This window comes from Venturia canescens, chromosome 8, assembly GCF_019457755.1.
Source record: "Venturia canescens isolate UGA chromosome 8, ASM1945775v1, whole genome shotgun sequence".
NCBI classification, from domain to species: Eukaryota; Metazoa; Arthropoda; class Insecta; order Hymenoptera; family Ichneumonidae; genus Venturia; species Venturia canescens.
The window spans coordinates 9741865-9759954 of record NC_057428.1 but is presented as its reverse complement, the minus strand read 5'-3'; the positions used below and the strand labels follow the sequence as shown (position 1 = coordinate 9759954).

At 39.3% G+C, this 18090-nt stretch overlaps 1 protein-coding gene across 2 annotated transcripts in view; it reads right to left on the bottom strand.

Annotated features, from left to right (window-relative positions):
* The window catches only part of LOC122414855 (uncharacterized), a 102542-nt gene that overhangs the window by 28001 nt on the left and 56451 nt on the right, over positions 1-18090 (bottom strand). Inside the window, exons 2-3 of one of the 2 annotated variants that reach the window (XM_043426458.1) lie at positions 16418-16511; positions 15984-16293 (exon numbers count right to left, since the gene is read on the bottom strand). The exons of the other annotated variant lie outside the window; for it this stretch is intronic. Of the exons in view, the coding sequence (XP_043282393.1) occupies positions 15997-16293; positions 16418-16511 (391 nt within the window). The 3' untranslated portion in view covers positions 15984-15996. Of the gene's footprint in view, positions 1-15983; positions 16294-16417; positions 16512-18090 lie in introns of those variants that run through there. 2 annotated transcript variants of the gene reach the window in all.

The window sequence follows — 18090 nt, the reverse complement described above, 5'->3', positions numbered from 1 at the left end:
AAACGGAAGTGTTTTAAGCCTTTTGGATTCTCAGATCTAGTTTAGGGGAACTGGATGTGTCATCTTCGTAGTGTTGTTTTTGTGTAGTGTTAGTTTGGGGCTTTAAGTTTATGGCCTAAGCGTCTTGGGTCCAAGGGTTGCTCGGTGGTTTGTTGTGTATACAGGGTTTCGAGTGTCGATGCATGGGTGTGGTCGTTGTGTGACGCGTACAGATGAATGACCTGACTATATATGGTAATGGCTAAGGCTCGAGTGAGAGCGCTTATAAGTTCGGTAGTTGATTTATCTAATATTAATTACAATATAATTAAACAAAAATTTACGTCGGTTGTGACACCTAAAACCATTATTTTCCGAAAAAAAAGCATAATGTGTGGAATCAAAAAAACTGGAATTCCAATAAATGGAAACGTAACAATCCCAAAGGTGAACAACGATCATAGTAATGCCAGCAAACCTCAAAGTAATGCCAGCAATCCCAAAAAATCCAAATCCAACGAGCCTCAACCCGAAAAACACAAACCCAAAAAACCCAACTAAAAAAAACTCAAAATTAATGAATCTTAATAAACCTTATTCCAAAAAATCTAACGAGCTTCGATTATATTATTAAAGACCGCTCCAGTACATTGCAATGGTTGCGCGACAATAACCTGTTCCCAAGCAAACGGTACTGTGCAAAACACAAGAAAGCGATGTCTCTAAATGAGTCGAAATTAACATGCGAGGAATTTATGTGCCAAAAATACGGCAAATACAATCATAGCACAACCGTGGCGGAAAGAAAGTGGTTTGAGAGGTGCCACGTATCAGCAGGAACCTGTATTTCGATAACTTAGAGCTTCGCGATCAACCTAACATTCCAGCAAACCATCCGAGAAGGTAATATTGTGGAAGGGCAACAAGTATCCCGAGGAACCGTACCAGATCGATTTTCGTTCTATCGAGAGGTTTGTATAATCGCTCTCGACGTACAATTCGAAAACGAAGGTAAAATCGGAGGTCCAGAAGAGGTTGTTGAAATCGACGAGTATAAAATAGAGTGGAGGAAGTGTTACGTCCCCGTAGAAGATTTTGAATTGGCAGGGGGTATATGCAACACGGTATTGACTCTTCTTTTGGGTCAAGACACTCAAGTCCTTTATCCGGGGACGAGAGCCACGTCGATTGAGTATGGGAGCGCAAGAATGATATTTCCTTTTTGCGAGTTAGGTTGATTTAGACCCCGATGGCATGCAGATGATGAACCCTCTGTGGGGTGACGATGTGGTTTGTTTGAATAAAAGAGTACTCACAGGGTTTTTCCTTGCTGGGTTAATTGATGTTACTCTTTATTGGAAGGTACTGGTTGTTCCCTCTTATATTTGCTTTACAATGGTCCGGGTTGAAGTGTCGTCGTAGGTTTCGAGCAGTTACAAATGCTCGCTCCGAGATAGGTTACAATATTTATAATTATATTTTTCTTGTTGTAATTATTATTGGAATTTCTGCTTTGGTTGAGTCTGAGATATTGAGTGAGATTACTTCTCGAAATTTTCTAAGTTCAACTTTGAACAAGAGCCGATGAAAATTCTGACTAAGTCCTTTTCTTTAATTATTCGCGGATGTGGTAACAAAGACTTCTTGAGACAACTGATTTGATCTTTCTTTTTATCTGCGCTTTCTCACTGCGCTTTTGGGCACTTGCCCCCCGTTTTATAGGGTTTCCCCCATCTACTTCTTTTCTTCTGATTGGTTCGCTAAAATATGGCGTGATTTCTGCGTCTTGAGGGATGAGCTTTGGAGGTTCTGGGTCGCGCATGTGACCCATTTGCCCATAGCCAATGGTTGCAAATAATGAAAGGAGGGGGTACCCGTGGCTTCCTTGCATATGAGTTCAACAACAGTTTTATGTCTTTTCTGGCGCGTGTTTCGGCGCATATTCTTTGACCGCAATACACGTCCTTGATGGGTCTATCCGTGTGGCGTGTATCATAGTGTCTTAGTATGGTGAGCTGGGTGAGTCTATCCGTGTGGCGTGTATCATAGTGTCTTAGCTGGGTGAGTGTATACTAGCGGTGTACAGTGATTTTATAAAGTTGGGCAGCCACTTTTGCCTTGCCTCGATAATTTTTATGCGTTGATATGATATTTGTTTTTTAAAAAAGGAGACTTATTTTTTTGTGTACTACATTTTCTCTTACTTTGTATCTAATAGATTTTTCATTAGGTCAGGGGTTACTAATCATGATGTAACAGAAGTATGAACTGGGTCGAGTCGTTAAAGGCTCGTGGATATTGGGCATGATCCACAGAGGGCATCCTAACGAGTACCGAATGGAGATCTGTCCAGAAAACAAGAGAGACGAGGCGACGTTGCTCTCTTTGATTCAAAAGTACATGGAGATGGGAACAGAAATCCAGACGGATTGCGGGAAAGGTTATAAGAACCTAAGCGATCACGGGTATATTCACAAAAAGGTGAATCATTCCAAAGAATTTGTAAATGAAGAAACCGGGGCTCATACCCAAAACATCGAGTCGTCATAGCGGTGGATGCGCCGATCGCTATCGCAAGGAGGGGTGCATAAAGATAACATTGGTGACTGCCTTTGTGAATTTATGTGGCGCCATCGGGTGAAGAAGCTGAACGTGGACTCTTTCACCCAGCTGCTCCGGGACATAAGGCTGGTGTACCCTGGTATCGGCAATTAAGCTTCTTTATCCGATGGTGCCACAAACTCACCAAGATGAAGGGACAAGTTGTCTTCGTACACGCCTCCTCGCAATGAACAACGACGCATCCATTGCGCGATGACTCGATGATTGGAAGTCATTGTTACGTCTTGATAATGCCCTCTGACCCGAAAACTAAGCCGAAATAGAAGGGAAATAATAAACACAGAATAAGGCTCTATTGAATTCCGTAAAACATAAGAAACGATTCTGTAAAGAAAGATTTCAACGAAGTATGATGTAAGACAGTCGAAACAACAAATTCCATAACGTAGGAAAAGGAATAAGAGTGGGTCACACGCCAAAAAAACGCACCGATTGACCTTATTCGCGGAACATAGCAGTACGTGTGTGTGCGCGCGCGGAATCCTCAAAGAAGAAATATGACATTCTCGAAGCTTCTACGCCGCAAACGAATCAATCGTATATATTCAAGATCTTTAACAGTATAAGTATGGTTCTCAATAGGTATTAACGTAAAAGAGAAAAAAGAAATCTTTGTCGGTTGCACGTGCAGATCGTCCCCCTCGTTTAGGAGAAGACCGGAAATACCAAAGGACAGGTCAAATGCGCATACTGTCGATTAAAAATACATCGAGAGGACAGTAGCCGAATGGGGGCAAAGCCTATTTAAACTGGGTCACAAAGAGCCCGGTGTGCCATTTTTTCGCCGATCTTTGGAAAGCCGTCGCTACGTCAGTTTATTTTAAATAATTGAGAAAAAGGACTTAGAGGAATTTTCGTCCGAATCCAGTCTTAATCGGGACTTAGAAAAATTTCGTAGAAGTAATCGCGAATTCAAACTCCAGTCTCAATCCAGTATTTTCGCGAAAGTTAAAACGATTGTCTTAAATCAGAATCCAACGAAATCTTCTCTTAACCCAAAGAAATAAACAAATAATTTTAAAACGAACATATTATAATCGACACTACATCTTATCGTCGAACGAACTTCTGTAATCGCTCGAACCACAACGAACTGTTTCCACCAACGACGACGTTTCGAAACCGGACATTGTAAAGAAAAAGAAAGGGTCTAGAAGAAACCCGAATAATAAAATAATCCACGCATACCATTAAAGGAAACTTTGTGAGTACTTGCATAAATATTAAAGATATATATCATCACACCTCAGAGGGTACGCTTGCATGTCATCTTGGTTGCAACATTCGAACTCGCAGAAATCATTCTAATCACTCCCCATATTCAATAGACGTGGCTCTCGTCCCTGGGTAAAGGACTTGAGTGTCTTGACCCGAAAGAAGAGTCAATACCGTGTTACATATACCCCTACTAATTCAAAATCTTCCACGGGGATGTAACATATTAAAAAAATAATTTGGTGTCAGAAGTGGGATAGTAGCGCAGTTGATATGGAGAAAATAGAATGACTCAGAGAACTCCTACAAAAAAATCATCGGAAATTAAATTACTAGAGTCAGATACGAAAGCTGGAAGTGATAACGAAGTGAATAGTAAAAGGAAAGAGTTTGGAAAAAGTAAAATAAAAAACACTCCGGAAAAGATATCCGAATCTTCCGACGCAGCAAATCTACCAAGTTCAAGTGCTAGTGATCCTCTAATTAATTTTGACGATTATCCAAATCCTCTTGACGACGATCAAAACCTTCTAGATGCGCTGAAAATTGCTCTTAACATTATCCGATCCTTTGAAGAACGAGTAGAACAATTAAGTCTACAATTAATACAAACAGTTCAAAATTCAAACTCAAACATGGCTAATATTCCTGTTTCAATTAAATATGCTCTTGAAGCCGTTCCAATTTTTGATGGACACAATATCCCACTGGCTCATTTTATCGAAGGATGTGAAGAAGCACAGCAAATGATAACCGAAGATGCGCGACCCAATCTTGCACGCGTTCTTCGTAATAAATTGAGAGGCGAGGCTAGACGCGCAGTTCACGGAGTAGAACGATGCTTGACACGATGCCTAAATTCACTACCTTTTTGAAAACTTTATATGCCCCAGCGAAAATTGTTAATCAATTGCTTGGAGAACTTGGTCGAATTTTTCAGAACGAAAATGAATCCGCATTATCTTACGCAAATCGCACTAAAGAATTGGGAAACAAAATTCATGAAGCATATAAAACAAAACTGGGAGTAGAACTAAATGCAGAAATGAAAGCAAATCTAAACGAAGATCTAACAGAGTGTTTTATACGTGGTTTAAAAACTGAATTGGAAACAAGAATTAAAACGGGACAAAATTTTGAAAATACGGTAAAGGAAGCAGTTGAACTCGAACGACAAGTGCAAGCAAAAGATGCATTACGAAACTTTAGATTATCAAGATCTTTTAACTATTCGAAACCTCAATATCAATCAAACGAGCGTATTCATCATATTCAGTCGAACATACCCATTTGTCAATTGTGTTCACAAAAAGGACACGTTGCTAATCAATGTGCGGTGTTTAAAAATCAAGAGCAATCATTAAACCTTACCAACGATTATTAAAAACGCTTTTTGCCGTAAAACAGAAATTTTAATCAAAGCCATAATCGATATCAAGGAAATTTTATGCAATCAAATATGAGCCGCAACTCAAATAATAAACCCTCAGAAAATCCTATATTCGAACCAACTAACTCATATAGAAAACCTGATAGTGGGCAAATAAGTAACTCAGGTTCCGGTCCGCCTAAATTTTGCCGATATTGCAAGAACCCCGGACATCTAATCGAAGAATGTCGAAAAAGAGAGTACGCGAACGCTTATAAAAATCAAACACCGTTCCGTCAAAATTCAAACGAAAGAAATTTTAATCCAACGCAATATAAAAATCAAACATCGTTCCGTGAAAATCTAAATGAAAGAAATTTTAATCCAACAAAAAATACTGAACAACCAAATCTACGCAGTGAGAGTGAACCAATAAAAACCTCCTTCGTTCGGAGCATAAAGCATGTTGAAACAAATGAAGATCTGGCATGACCACAAAGAATAGCCATTGTACTTTTAAATCGCACGAGTAACGTACCAGTCATCTCCGTCGAATCTAAAGATCTTGTGGGATTGACCTTGCTAATGATAGATACGGGATCGGCGTTAAACCTGATAAAAAATTCTCAAATAGCACCAGGAGTTGAAGTTGACAGAAGTGATATTATTAAAATCAGTGGAATTACAAAAAATTACGTCAATACGTTGGGTAAAGTGGAAATCGAAATTCTAAATTCAACCGTCACCTTTCATCTGGTTGCGGATGATTTTCCTATCGAGGACGACGGTTTAATCGGAACTGAATTTTTCAACACACATCATGCTGATGTTTCTTACTCTGAAAAATGTCTTAAATGGAAAAGACATAAGATACCATTCGTTAAACTCGAAACTATAATTATTCCCGCACGAACTAGAAAAATGTTCTATGTGCGCGGGGCTAATCCAGAAATGAAAGAAGGATATTTACCTAAATTAAATATATCGGACGGTATATATTTAGGAAATGCATTGGTAACAAATAACAAAGGAAAGGCACACTTATATTTGATCAATACCACGGAAGAAGAGATCGAGGTCGCAGTACCCGTCTTAAAGCTACAGCCATATGAGCTCTTATCGGCCTCCCCGACGCGACAAACGAAGGGGACAGTCAACTCGTCTCTGGGAGACGAATCAATGCATAACTCTAAAGAGTTTCCACAACTACTACATCATGATTATCGTAAATCTGAACCTAGGGAAGGGTTATCGAATTCTACACAAGTTCTATCAATCAACACACGAATTCTCGACGAGAATCGTTCTTCTATCTCAAATAAACCTACTATCTCATGTGAAGGCCGAGTGCACCAAATTCTAAATCTACTACGTCTCAATGACCTGAATACGGAAGAACGAGAAAGCGTTATCCGTCATATAGAGGAATTTCAAGATCGTTATTATTTACCAGGAGAAAAACTAATGGCCACAAACGCCATCCAACATCGAATTCCGACGGTAAACGACGTACCGATAACGACTCGGCAATACCGTTATCCACCCGTCTTAAAAGAAGAAATCAATCGACAAGTCAACGAATTATTAGACGGAGGAATAATAGAACCGTCTCAATCACCGTACAATTCACCTGTATGGATCGTACCCAAGAAGGCAGATTCAAAAGGAAACAAACGCTGGCGTATGGTTCTAGATTATCGCGCATTAAACGAAAAAAACAATCACAGATGCATATCCGCTACCGCTTATTAACGAAATATTGGATCAATTAGGAGGGGCAATGTATTTCTCGACTTTTGACCTCGCTTCCGGATTTCATCAAATTCAGATGTATCCAGAGGATCAACATAAAACCGCTTTCTCAACACCTTATGGCCACTATGAATTTGCCAGGATGCCATTTGGACTGAAAAATGCACCTGCAACATTTCAACTTCTTATGAATCAAGTTTTAACAGGAATACAAGGCTCTGATGCATTTGTATATTTAGACGACATAGTAATATACGCCTCAACATTGGAAGAGCACGAATTAAAAATCGAACGATTAATGAAACGATTACGAGCAGCGCAACTAAAGCTCCAACCAGATAAGTGCGAATTCCTACGTCCAGAAGTAATATATTTGGGACACATAATAAGTAAGGATGGAGTACGACCTGACCCATCAAAATTAATTGCGGTCAAAGCATTTCCACAACCTAAAAATGTGAAAAACGTACGACAATTTCTTGGACTTACTAGATATTACAGAAGGTTTATAAAAAACTTTGCTCAAATTGCAAAACCACTTACCACATTATTGAAAAAGGATGGCTCCTTCGAATGGGACGAGCCTCATCAAACAGCTTTCGAGACTTTGCGAGAATCACTCATTAAAGAACCGGTCTTACAATATCCTGATTTTACTCAACAATTTATCGTAACGACAGACGCTTCAGGATACGCGGTAGGAGGAATACTCAGTCAGGGAACGTTAGGAAAGGATCGACCCATAGCATATACTTCACGCATACTCAATGACGCCGAACAGAAATATAGTACTTATGAGAAGGAGGCTGTCGCTATCTTGCACGTAGTCACACAATTTCGGCCTTATCTGAATGGCAGACTCTTTAAATTTGTGACGGATCATAAACCACTAGTTTGGCTACACACTTCGAAGGATCCGACATCGCGGTTGACCCGATGGCGCTTACGTCTGGAAGAATACGATTATGAGGTCGTGTATAAGGCTGGGAAAACAAACGTCAATGCCGACGCCTTATCGCGTAACCCATATATTCCGAGACTCGCTGACGATCAAGTGAAACGAATCCATCCTATACATCAGAAGAAAGGTCAGGGTTCTGAATTAGAAAAAGAAAAACAACAAAATGTCTGTGACTCCCCAATAGCTACGAGACTAAGAAGTAGAGCTACTCAAGAAGCAGTGGCGAAGGAAAGCAAGACAAAAGAGACCTCTGTTCAACTGGAAAAGGATGACGATCAACCAATAGCTAGAAGACTACGAAGTGCAAAAGAAAGCATCGAAATAAAAATTACAGAACCAGTTAAGAGAGCTGCAAAACGAGTATTAAAAAATTTAAAGAGTCAACCGAGTAACAAACAAGAAAACGAATATGAAGAAATAGTAAACAACGAGCTAGCTAGAACGGTAGAACCATTAGAAGAAATAATATGTGAAGAGGATATAATTTTGTCGGGTGACGAATCCGATGAGTACTATTTCGATCAAATCAATGAACCACCGGAATCAAGTTCCGACAACGATACTGAAGGCGAAGAAACTCAAGAAGGAGAATGCTCCACCTTTTCGGGAAAAAATTGTTTACCCACAGAAATAGGAGAACAGCTATTCATGAGAAAAGATAATTACATATATTTCATCTCTGAATCAGGGGAACCCTGTGACAATGGATCGACAGGCCTTGCTGAAAGACGAGCTTTGCCAAAATTTCTAAAAGCAAAATTAGGCGAAGTTAAGACACAAAAGGTTAATTCAAAATTGCATATAGCAATCGTAATTAAAGGTAAGAATGGAGAAGCATTAGATCAACAAACAACTTTAGAGATTTGTGCAAAAATCGGAAAGGATTTAAGGAGATTACGACTTCCTACTATCAGTATAGCCAAAACGAAGGAAATTAATGGAATTAGCTGGGAAAAGATAATCGAATTTATACGTAAAGGCCTAAAACATCTTTCAACCAAGTTAATAATTTGTCGAGGCGATGTGAAATATCTGAGGAAAGATATTCGTGAAGAAATAATGGAAGAAGCTCATAATTCAGCAGTAGGAGGGCACAAAGGAGTTACTAAAACATATAATCGAATTCGCCAAAGATATTATTGGGAAAATATGAAGGAAGACGTACAACAATTTATAAGTAGATGTTTAAAATGTCACTTAAAGAAACTAGTACGCGTAAAAACTAAGCAACCAATGATAATTACAGATACACCAGATTCCGCATTCGATAAAATAGCTATGGACATAGTTGGACCATTACCTATAACTAGGAAAGGGCGTGAATATATATTAACTATTCAAGATTTACTCACGAAATTCTGTCTCGCAATACCTTTGAGAAAAGCTACATCAGCTAATATAGCTGATGCATTGATAAAAAATTTTATTTGTATTTTTGCATCACCCAAAGTAATACTAACAGACCAAGGAGCTAATTTATTGAGCAATTTAATGAAGGGAGTGGCAAAGAAATTTAAAATCAAACAATGTCGAACAACCGCATATCATCCTCAATCAAACGGATCATTGGAAAGATCGCACCACTCACTAGTGGAATATTTAAAACAATTTATTAATAAAGATAATGAATGGGACGAATGGCTTGAATTAGCAACATTTTCCTATAATACCAGCATCCATGAAGGAACTAAGCATACACCATATGAGTTAGTATTCGGGAAATTTGCCCGACAACCATCATTCGATCAAGAGCCCGAGGAAGAACACCGAACTTATGAAAATTATTTGACCAAATTAGCTACCAAATTACATAACGTTCAAAAAATTGCAAAAGAAAACCTCATCATGGCAAAGGAACGATCAAAAAGGTATTATGATCGAAAATTAAAACCACAAGAATTTAATTTGGGAGACGCAGTATTTCTACAGAAAGGTCAGAAACAAGGAAAATTCGGAGATCATTATACTGGACCACATAAAGTTCTCGAAGTTAAAGGAGATGAAAACATAAAAATTAAAGTGGGAAACGAAACTCGAGTTATTCACCCAAACAGGCTCCGCTTATCTCCTATAGACTTGAGTGATAGCAGCAGCGATGAATAGAACGCTTCTCGCTGAAGTATAACGTTTTATTTTTCCCTCTGTCTTGAACAGAAATAACTATACACACAATCAAAGAAAAAGAAGCAACGAACCAATAATTCATTTTTCTAACAGCAACTTTCTGAATTCTCAGGTATAAGCGCATCTATAACAACCAAATGGTTACGGGAAAAAGGTTGGAAAGAAACACTTGACGTACACAACGCCCCACAAAAATCAAAGACAATAACGTAAAAAAAAAAGAAAGAGAATTTTTTTTTATATAAGAATATATATATATATCCTCAATGGCTGTGGAACATTTATATGCAGTAGACATAGGATATTTTATGATCAAGGGCACGGAAATCGTAATAAAAGAAATAGCGACAATGTCACTAACCGGAAATTATATGGAATGTTGGATATTGGAACCACCAGACGATTACCCACGAGTGCCAGATGGGCTAGAAGAACAGCGCTATACCCATGGAATAGGATGGTATGAAGGCAACATGTCATATCGTAAAGGAATCAATTTATTCAAAGCTTTGAGCAAGAACGCTAAGCGAATGTATGTGTTTGGGAAATATCAAAATCTTATCCTACCAACGATTGTTGATTGTCCAGTTGTGGACCTTGAAACGATGATTCCTACGCTTAAACTAACCAACGCACTTAAGTGTTTTTGTATCCATCATGGGGTATATCTGAAAGAAAACTTTCCTTGCGCATTAAATAATACTGTAAGAATGAAAAGATATCTGTGGGAACAATGGCAATGGATTATGGATAAGAAAACCATGGAGCATCGAATTCTATTTGATACGCTTACGTTTCATCAACCAACAAGCGAAATAGCCTCAGCAGAAACTGAATATCTGGACATGTCGGGAATACACACTCGCACAGCACCACCAGCATTTACGTTACCAATCAACGTGCCTACATTCCCGATCGACATGCCTACAACCTCAAAAACAAATGTACATCCACCAGCGGAGAATCCAGGAGTCGATACAGTAGACGGTATCGATATACATATGGAAAATCCTTACGGGCATATGAAATCAGAACCATCTGACTCCCCGAATTCGAAGGTTAGACGGATTTCTAAAATTATGGTTGCAATGATATTGACATATTTTTTCATTTCGGTATCCGCATTAGTTGGATATGACTGTGGCTCTACCCGATTAAATATCACAACAATGTCTCTGTTAGATGTAGAAGAGTGCGACATACCACCCACAAAACTCAAGATTCAGGACACGCAAATACAACTCCTCCAGCTAAAGGAATTCACACAAACACAGGTTTATCAGTGCAAGGTCGCAATCGAACGAACTGTCGAGCACTGTAGAACCTTTTCCCACGTTTCGTCAGTAGCCTACGGAGAAATGGAATTTTTAGATGAGATAGGCCCAGAAACGTGTAAGAGCATACATCATACCGGGACCTACAAATATTCCACCAACCTCGTAATAGTAGGAGTCAAATCAAATATGACCACGTATCGCAGTGCAATTTTAGCGGGAGAACTGACTATGAATGGTAGTTGTCAAGGTACACAATACTCTGATCCATATGGGACCTGGAATGGAGTCGTTGTTCAAGGTATAATACGAATCACTCTCGTCGATTACCTGGCAGTAGTAAGTATAGATGAAAATAAAGTAACTCTGAGCTCAGGAATTTCATGCGAACTAAGCGCAGGAAATTGCATCGATGTAAATGGAGAAAATACATACTGGAGCCCTTTGCCACCAATGGATGACTGCAGTTTCAATCGATATGATATTCTGTATAAGGGACCATCAAAAAAATTAAGAGATGAAACGCACAAGTATGAAGTGGTCTACACCGTTAATACACCGGAAGCAACATTTGCACTTACTCAAAAAGGAGCACAAATGAGATGTGGACATACGTTACGGCAAACGGAGCATCCTAAATTATTCATATTAGAAGCAGCAGAAGACTTAAAGCTGATAAAGCATACTTCAATGGAAAATATGGACATATTTGCCTTTATAAATACAAAATTTGTTTTTGTGGAAAAACACATCCGAGATCAAATGAACATACTCTATCGAAAAGTTTTACAGCAAAACTGCGATCTAGAAAGACAAGTATTAATGAATGCTTTATCAATGGCTATACAAGCACCCGATGAATTCGCCTTCCAATTCATGAAAGGACCAGGATACATGGCAGTACTTGCCGGAGAAGTAATACATATAATTAAATGCGTACCCGTCAACGTGATAGTCAAACGAACAAATGAATGTTATCAAGAATTACCGGTCACTCGAAGTAATCGGACCTTTTTCTTATCTCCACGGACGCATCTTTTACGTCAATCAGGAACCCAAATAGACTGCAATGTTTTGATACCAACGATGTATCGATTAGAAGATGCATGGTACAAGTTCTTACCCGGCCCCGTCGAAGGAATACCACCGCCAAGGATTAAACCTCAAACCAAACCAACATGGCGGTATATTAGTCCAGAATATCTTGCAACGAGCGGGATATACTCCCAATCCGAGATCAATAGACTCAAAAATTACATAATGTTTCCTGTCGAAAAACCGGCAATACTCAATGTTGTAGCACGAAGTCTCTCCGGAGAACCCACGGAACGACAAGGGTTATCTCTTATCCGTTTAATGGACGAAGAATCATTAAAAAAATTAACAAATGACACATGGGACAGAATTTGGAAATCCTTCATGACATTCAGTACTGCAAGTGCAGGGATACTTGGAATGATGATGATTTTTCGACTAATCAAACTCGTCGCAGATACGATAATCCATGGATACGCCTTACATGGTATGTATGGATGGTCCATACATTTATTAGGAGCAGTATGGAGCTCTATTACACATTTATTACTACACCTAAGAACTAAAGAAGAAACACGGAAAAAGACACCTGAAGCACCATGTGAACCAGAACTACAATCAAAAAACGCACCCCTTTATCCCAATTGCCAACTCGGAAAAATGCACTATGACGAAAAAGAGTCTGAAAAATTATCTGTTGCTTATACACTAGCAGAATCAAAATAAATCAAACTACGTCACAACCCAGTAATCATTGTCTTTTTGCAGAAAAAAAAGAGACATCATCAATGAATCGGCGCCAATATAGTATACCAGCTGGAAGGATAAATCCTGAATATTTTAAAAAAAATGAGGCCGCAGTTTTGTCATTCCTCCAAGGACTGGGAGCAGCACAGAAAATCGCAGGAGAAATACCAATAGGATATTTCATCGTACTTCCCTGGTCGTTACCAAGCCCAGAAAGTAATTTTATCTCCAGGCCAGCCGGAGTATATGACGTGCCTCGACCGCATCCACCAAATTCAGATATGACTGTCGAAGCGATAATGAGAGCGTGGCCCGATACAGTAGAAGCCGGAGTAATAAGTTGGTCAAATCCGGAAGAAGAAGAAATTGTATGTTTCAAAATGGAACCACAAAGGACAACAAATTCTTGGTTTAGACGAACCCTGGGAATATTTTGCAGATGTTTAAGATCACCGATACGCGAAGAAAATTCAGAAAATACTGTTCCTATGAAAATGCCTTTAAAAAAGGAAACAATGCCAAATCCATCATGGAAGCATGAGGCATCAACCCTGTCAAGGGCAATCTCACAAGAAGTCCCCAATCCTAATGAAATCGTACTAACGCGTAACCAATCATTCACACACAGACAAGAAGTTGATATTCATGAGAGAGCAGAAGAAGTACTAACCAAAAACCGTCAACAGCCTTGAAATATAATTGAAATCATGTGTATATATATTACAGACTAACGCTTACTCATGTCCGGACGCATTCAAATACCGTCAGTGGTGAGATCGTACCGCCGACCAGAAAGGGGACCGTCAATGCCTAGTCCTCTGGACATACTCTATAAATCTTGGTGTGTACAAGGACCAGCGTGGTTCGATCCAAGCATCCACATATTTGTCTGTGAGGTGTGTTATAACCAATTATATAAGGGATGCGAATGCTTCGAATTTTTCGATGAACATACTCTATTCTATCCGAGTTACAATTGCTCAATGACGTGCAAGGAATGTGGAGAAATAATAGTCTACATAACCTACGCCGATTATTGCAAAACTTCCATTAAACAATATCTCGAATCATGGAGTCAACTGGATCGATACTTCCACGTTCATGTAAACGGAGAACCCGAGCACTTCTGCCCGAACAGACCCAGGTGGGGCGAATTAAGTATGATGGAAGAAAAGCAGGAAGAATCAGAAGAACCACCCCAGCCAGAAGCAGAAACAGGAGCAGAAGCAGAAGCAGAAGTAGGAGCGGAAGCTTAAAACCCAATCGTGAACAAGTACGAGAACAAACCCCTTTAACTCCGAAACCGAAAAGCATAAGCAGAGGACCCAAACCTCTACGACTAATTCTACAAAATAACTTACAAGGACAAGGAAAGAACCCTAAACACCCTTATACTGAACGATGGATATACCAAAATATCAAACTTGTTGCTAAATTTTTAAATGAAGCGTTAGGAGGAAAACTCCAACTATTCGGAGAAGAATGGTGGAATGAGCTTAGAGAAAGCATGAAAAATGAAGCAAATTCGTTCAAGGACGCACTAACAATAGCTACTACCCTTACTACTATCACTACTACCACAAACATAATATTATAAAACGAATATATATATGAATACAAATATATAACCTCATACACAAATGAACGAAGCAACTGTTTACAATTATTACAGACGAAATGGAAGCACATACTATTAAAGAGAAAGACGGGACTAGCAAGACGAGGAGGCTTATAATAATGATCATAACCAATTTCCTTGAAAAGATCAGACGAAAAGAAGACGAAATGGAGAAGGTCGAAGCAATTGAGTTCATTGATACTTTAAGACTAGCACTAGATTGTTTAGGAATCCTAATATACAGTCCATTTACTTACGGAAGGAAATCAACGTCAGCAATGTGTATCATTAACACATCACCCGTTATATGCCATACAGAGTCATTTATTAAGGGTTCGAACAAAGACGACATACGACTGGGCGTATTAATAAAAGCAGTCTACGAATTGATGACACAATTTGAAGAGAAAGAGGGAACTAAATATCGAAAATTTACCATACGTTAAAGAAAAAAAATGCCAAATAAAAAAAAAATATATATATATATATAATAAAAAAAAAAGGAAGGAAGGGGGGGAAGAAGTGAGATTGTAACCATCACTAACAACCATAGTTTTAATCGATCAACATATATAAAAAGAACTGCGAAAAAAAAAAATGCATATATATATATATAAAATATAACGTACAATTTTCTTAGTTTTACATATGGAGCGCATAGGCGACAATTTTGTATCTCGAACAAACTTACCTCGTGGGGATAATAGTATGCAACCACCAACATTTGAAGACCAAACGATCCTAGAAGATTTTCATCTGGCCATTCAACATTTGGAGCGTGAAGAATTTCGACCCGACAATATTAACCTCAAGGAAACGCGGAATCCACCACGGATGTTATACCAGGTTTGGACTGGACAGAAGACTGTTCCATTCAAAAGAAGAGATTCGAATCAGACAAGGACATCAAAGAACGAGGAAATCAAATCTTGCGGATTGACAAGGCTTAATAATGACAGACGTACGCACGATGAAGAACGATATAATGACGAACCAGACACAAGACGACCTTACGCATGTAAGAGTTGTTGGAAAAGATACACCAATAACGCTAGTTTAACACGACATGTTCGTTTGGAGTTCCTAAAAGAACAATGTCAGGGCACAAAGATTCATGAACTGGAATAAGGAGGAAGTATCAGACAGCAAACCACCGAAAAGGGAAAAGGGAGTTTAATCTCCAATTATACGTTTTTTTTTGCTTTTGCGTGATTTAAACAACAACAATTAATCAAGTTTATATTTTATTTTCGTAGAAAATCTTTGTTATAATTTTTTTTTCTACACGTTTATAACTTCGTCATACCATCGGGGACCAAGGCAAGCCTTGGTCCCAGGTGCTACTATCCCAAGAACAATCCTTCACGGGTCCTGGAAAGACACTCATGCCAAATAGGCGCCGTAATCCAAGAAGATCCCCTGGTGCATCTTCAGGAGCCCAATCATCATATTCCATGGAAATAAAGTCCTCTCGCCACAATTTAAGCACCGCCATGCGACAGACCTCACGGCGGCGCCTCACATCATTAAGGTGTTTCAAGAAGGGTACGGCCCATAAGAATTGAAGCGAACCATTATAATCAACACGTCTTACTTTCTGAAATAACAAAGATTATACATATAATATCATACACTATAGATATACCTATATTGAAAAATAATAATAATAATATTAACAATAACAACTTCAAAGTTAACAAAAAAAAACAGCAGAAAATTACCATATAGAAAAACTCAGAATCCTCGAGATAAATAACTTCAGCATCTGGATTCGCTGTAGACCAAGAACGTCTGTTTCCAGGCATACCGATTATTCTAAACAAAAAAAAATGGGAGAGAGAAAAAGAACACATAAACGATTTAGTTTTTTTTTTTGAGCACCAAGCATTGTACGTTTAAAATCTCGAGATATATCAAGACATATCAAGAACAAAAGTGTAATACTCCAACTAACAATATTATCAATACTCAATATTATTTAGTACATAATAATAGAATTACTGATCACTATCGTTTTTTTTGAAGAGCTTACCTTTAAAGATGATGTTATTAGTTGAACGACTCTGCTCACACAGCTTGGAAAATCACAGCTCACTCGAATATTTATACAAAAGGGGAAAGAAATGGATCAAAGAAGCTATAGAATTTCATCTTTCAATAAGAAGACCCAAAAAAGAATCATATGAAATAGGGAAAAACTCAATTCGCATGTGGACATGTGAGGGCATTGCTGAATTTCGTCAATGCCCTATCTCAAGGGGGGAGGTGTTACGTCTTGATAATGCCCTCTGACCCGAAAACTAAGCCGAAATAGAAGGGAAATAATAAACACAGAATAAGGCTCTATTGAATTCCGTAGAACATAAGAAACGATTCTGTAAAGAAAGATTTCAGCGAAGTATGATGTAAGACAGTCGAAACAACAAATTCCATAACGTAGGAAAAGGAATAAGAGTGGGTCACACGCCAAAAAAACGCACCGATTGACCTTATTCGCGGAACATAGCAGTACGTGTGTGTGCGCGCGCGGAATCCTCAAAGAAGAAATATGACATTCTCGAAGCTTCTACGCCGCAAACGAATCAATCGTATATATTCAAGATCTTTAACAGTATAAGTATGGTTCTCAATAGGTATTAACGTAAAAGAGAAAAAAGAAATCTTTGTCGGTTGCACGTGCAGATCGTCCCCCTCGTTTAGGAGAAGACCGGAAATACCAAAGGACAGGTCAAATGCGCTGTGACGTGACAATTCGACCCGCCACTCGTACGAATCGTGTCGACCAGTGGACCGGGTTTACGGCCCTGTGGACGCCGCTGCGACTCGTCGGGTGGTGCTCGGAAGGAAAACTCCTCATTGCGTAGTTTTAAGTTTGTATTAAGAATTATCTACCTTACCTGCCGAGCGCTATTTACCGTGCGAGACTCATTACCTACTGCGTGCCTGGACAGAGAGAGAGAGAGGAAAATTTGATTTATCCCGAATGGTTTTCGTAATGCCATAATCTGATTAGCATTTCAGCTGCCTCCTTTAGCGTGAAAGTTCGGTGTTGCCTCCATCACTTCGGACTCACACATCGCTCGATACGTCGTGAGGTGGCTCTTCGTTCTACCCGATCTCGCTTGGGGGATGGGCCCTCCCAAAACTTCGAGCATAAAACATCGCTCTCGGCACGCGGACGAGTGAAGGGACACGCTGGCATAGGCCACTTGTGAACGCCGCCCGTGCCCTTCCCGCGGAGCAACCGAGAGTTACACCGACTATTAGATCGTGAATTCGGGTATCGCAGCCCGTGAGACACGGCGCCTCGTCCAGTGGGGTCCGGGGGAGTTTCCTGGGGGAGAGGTGCTGTATTGCCTGGTGGTTATGTCGTGGGCCCACCGTGATCCTGCGG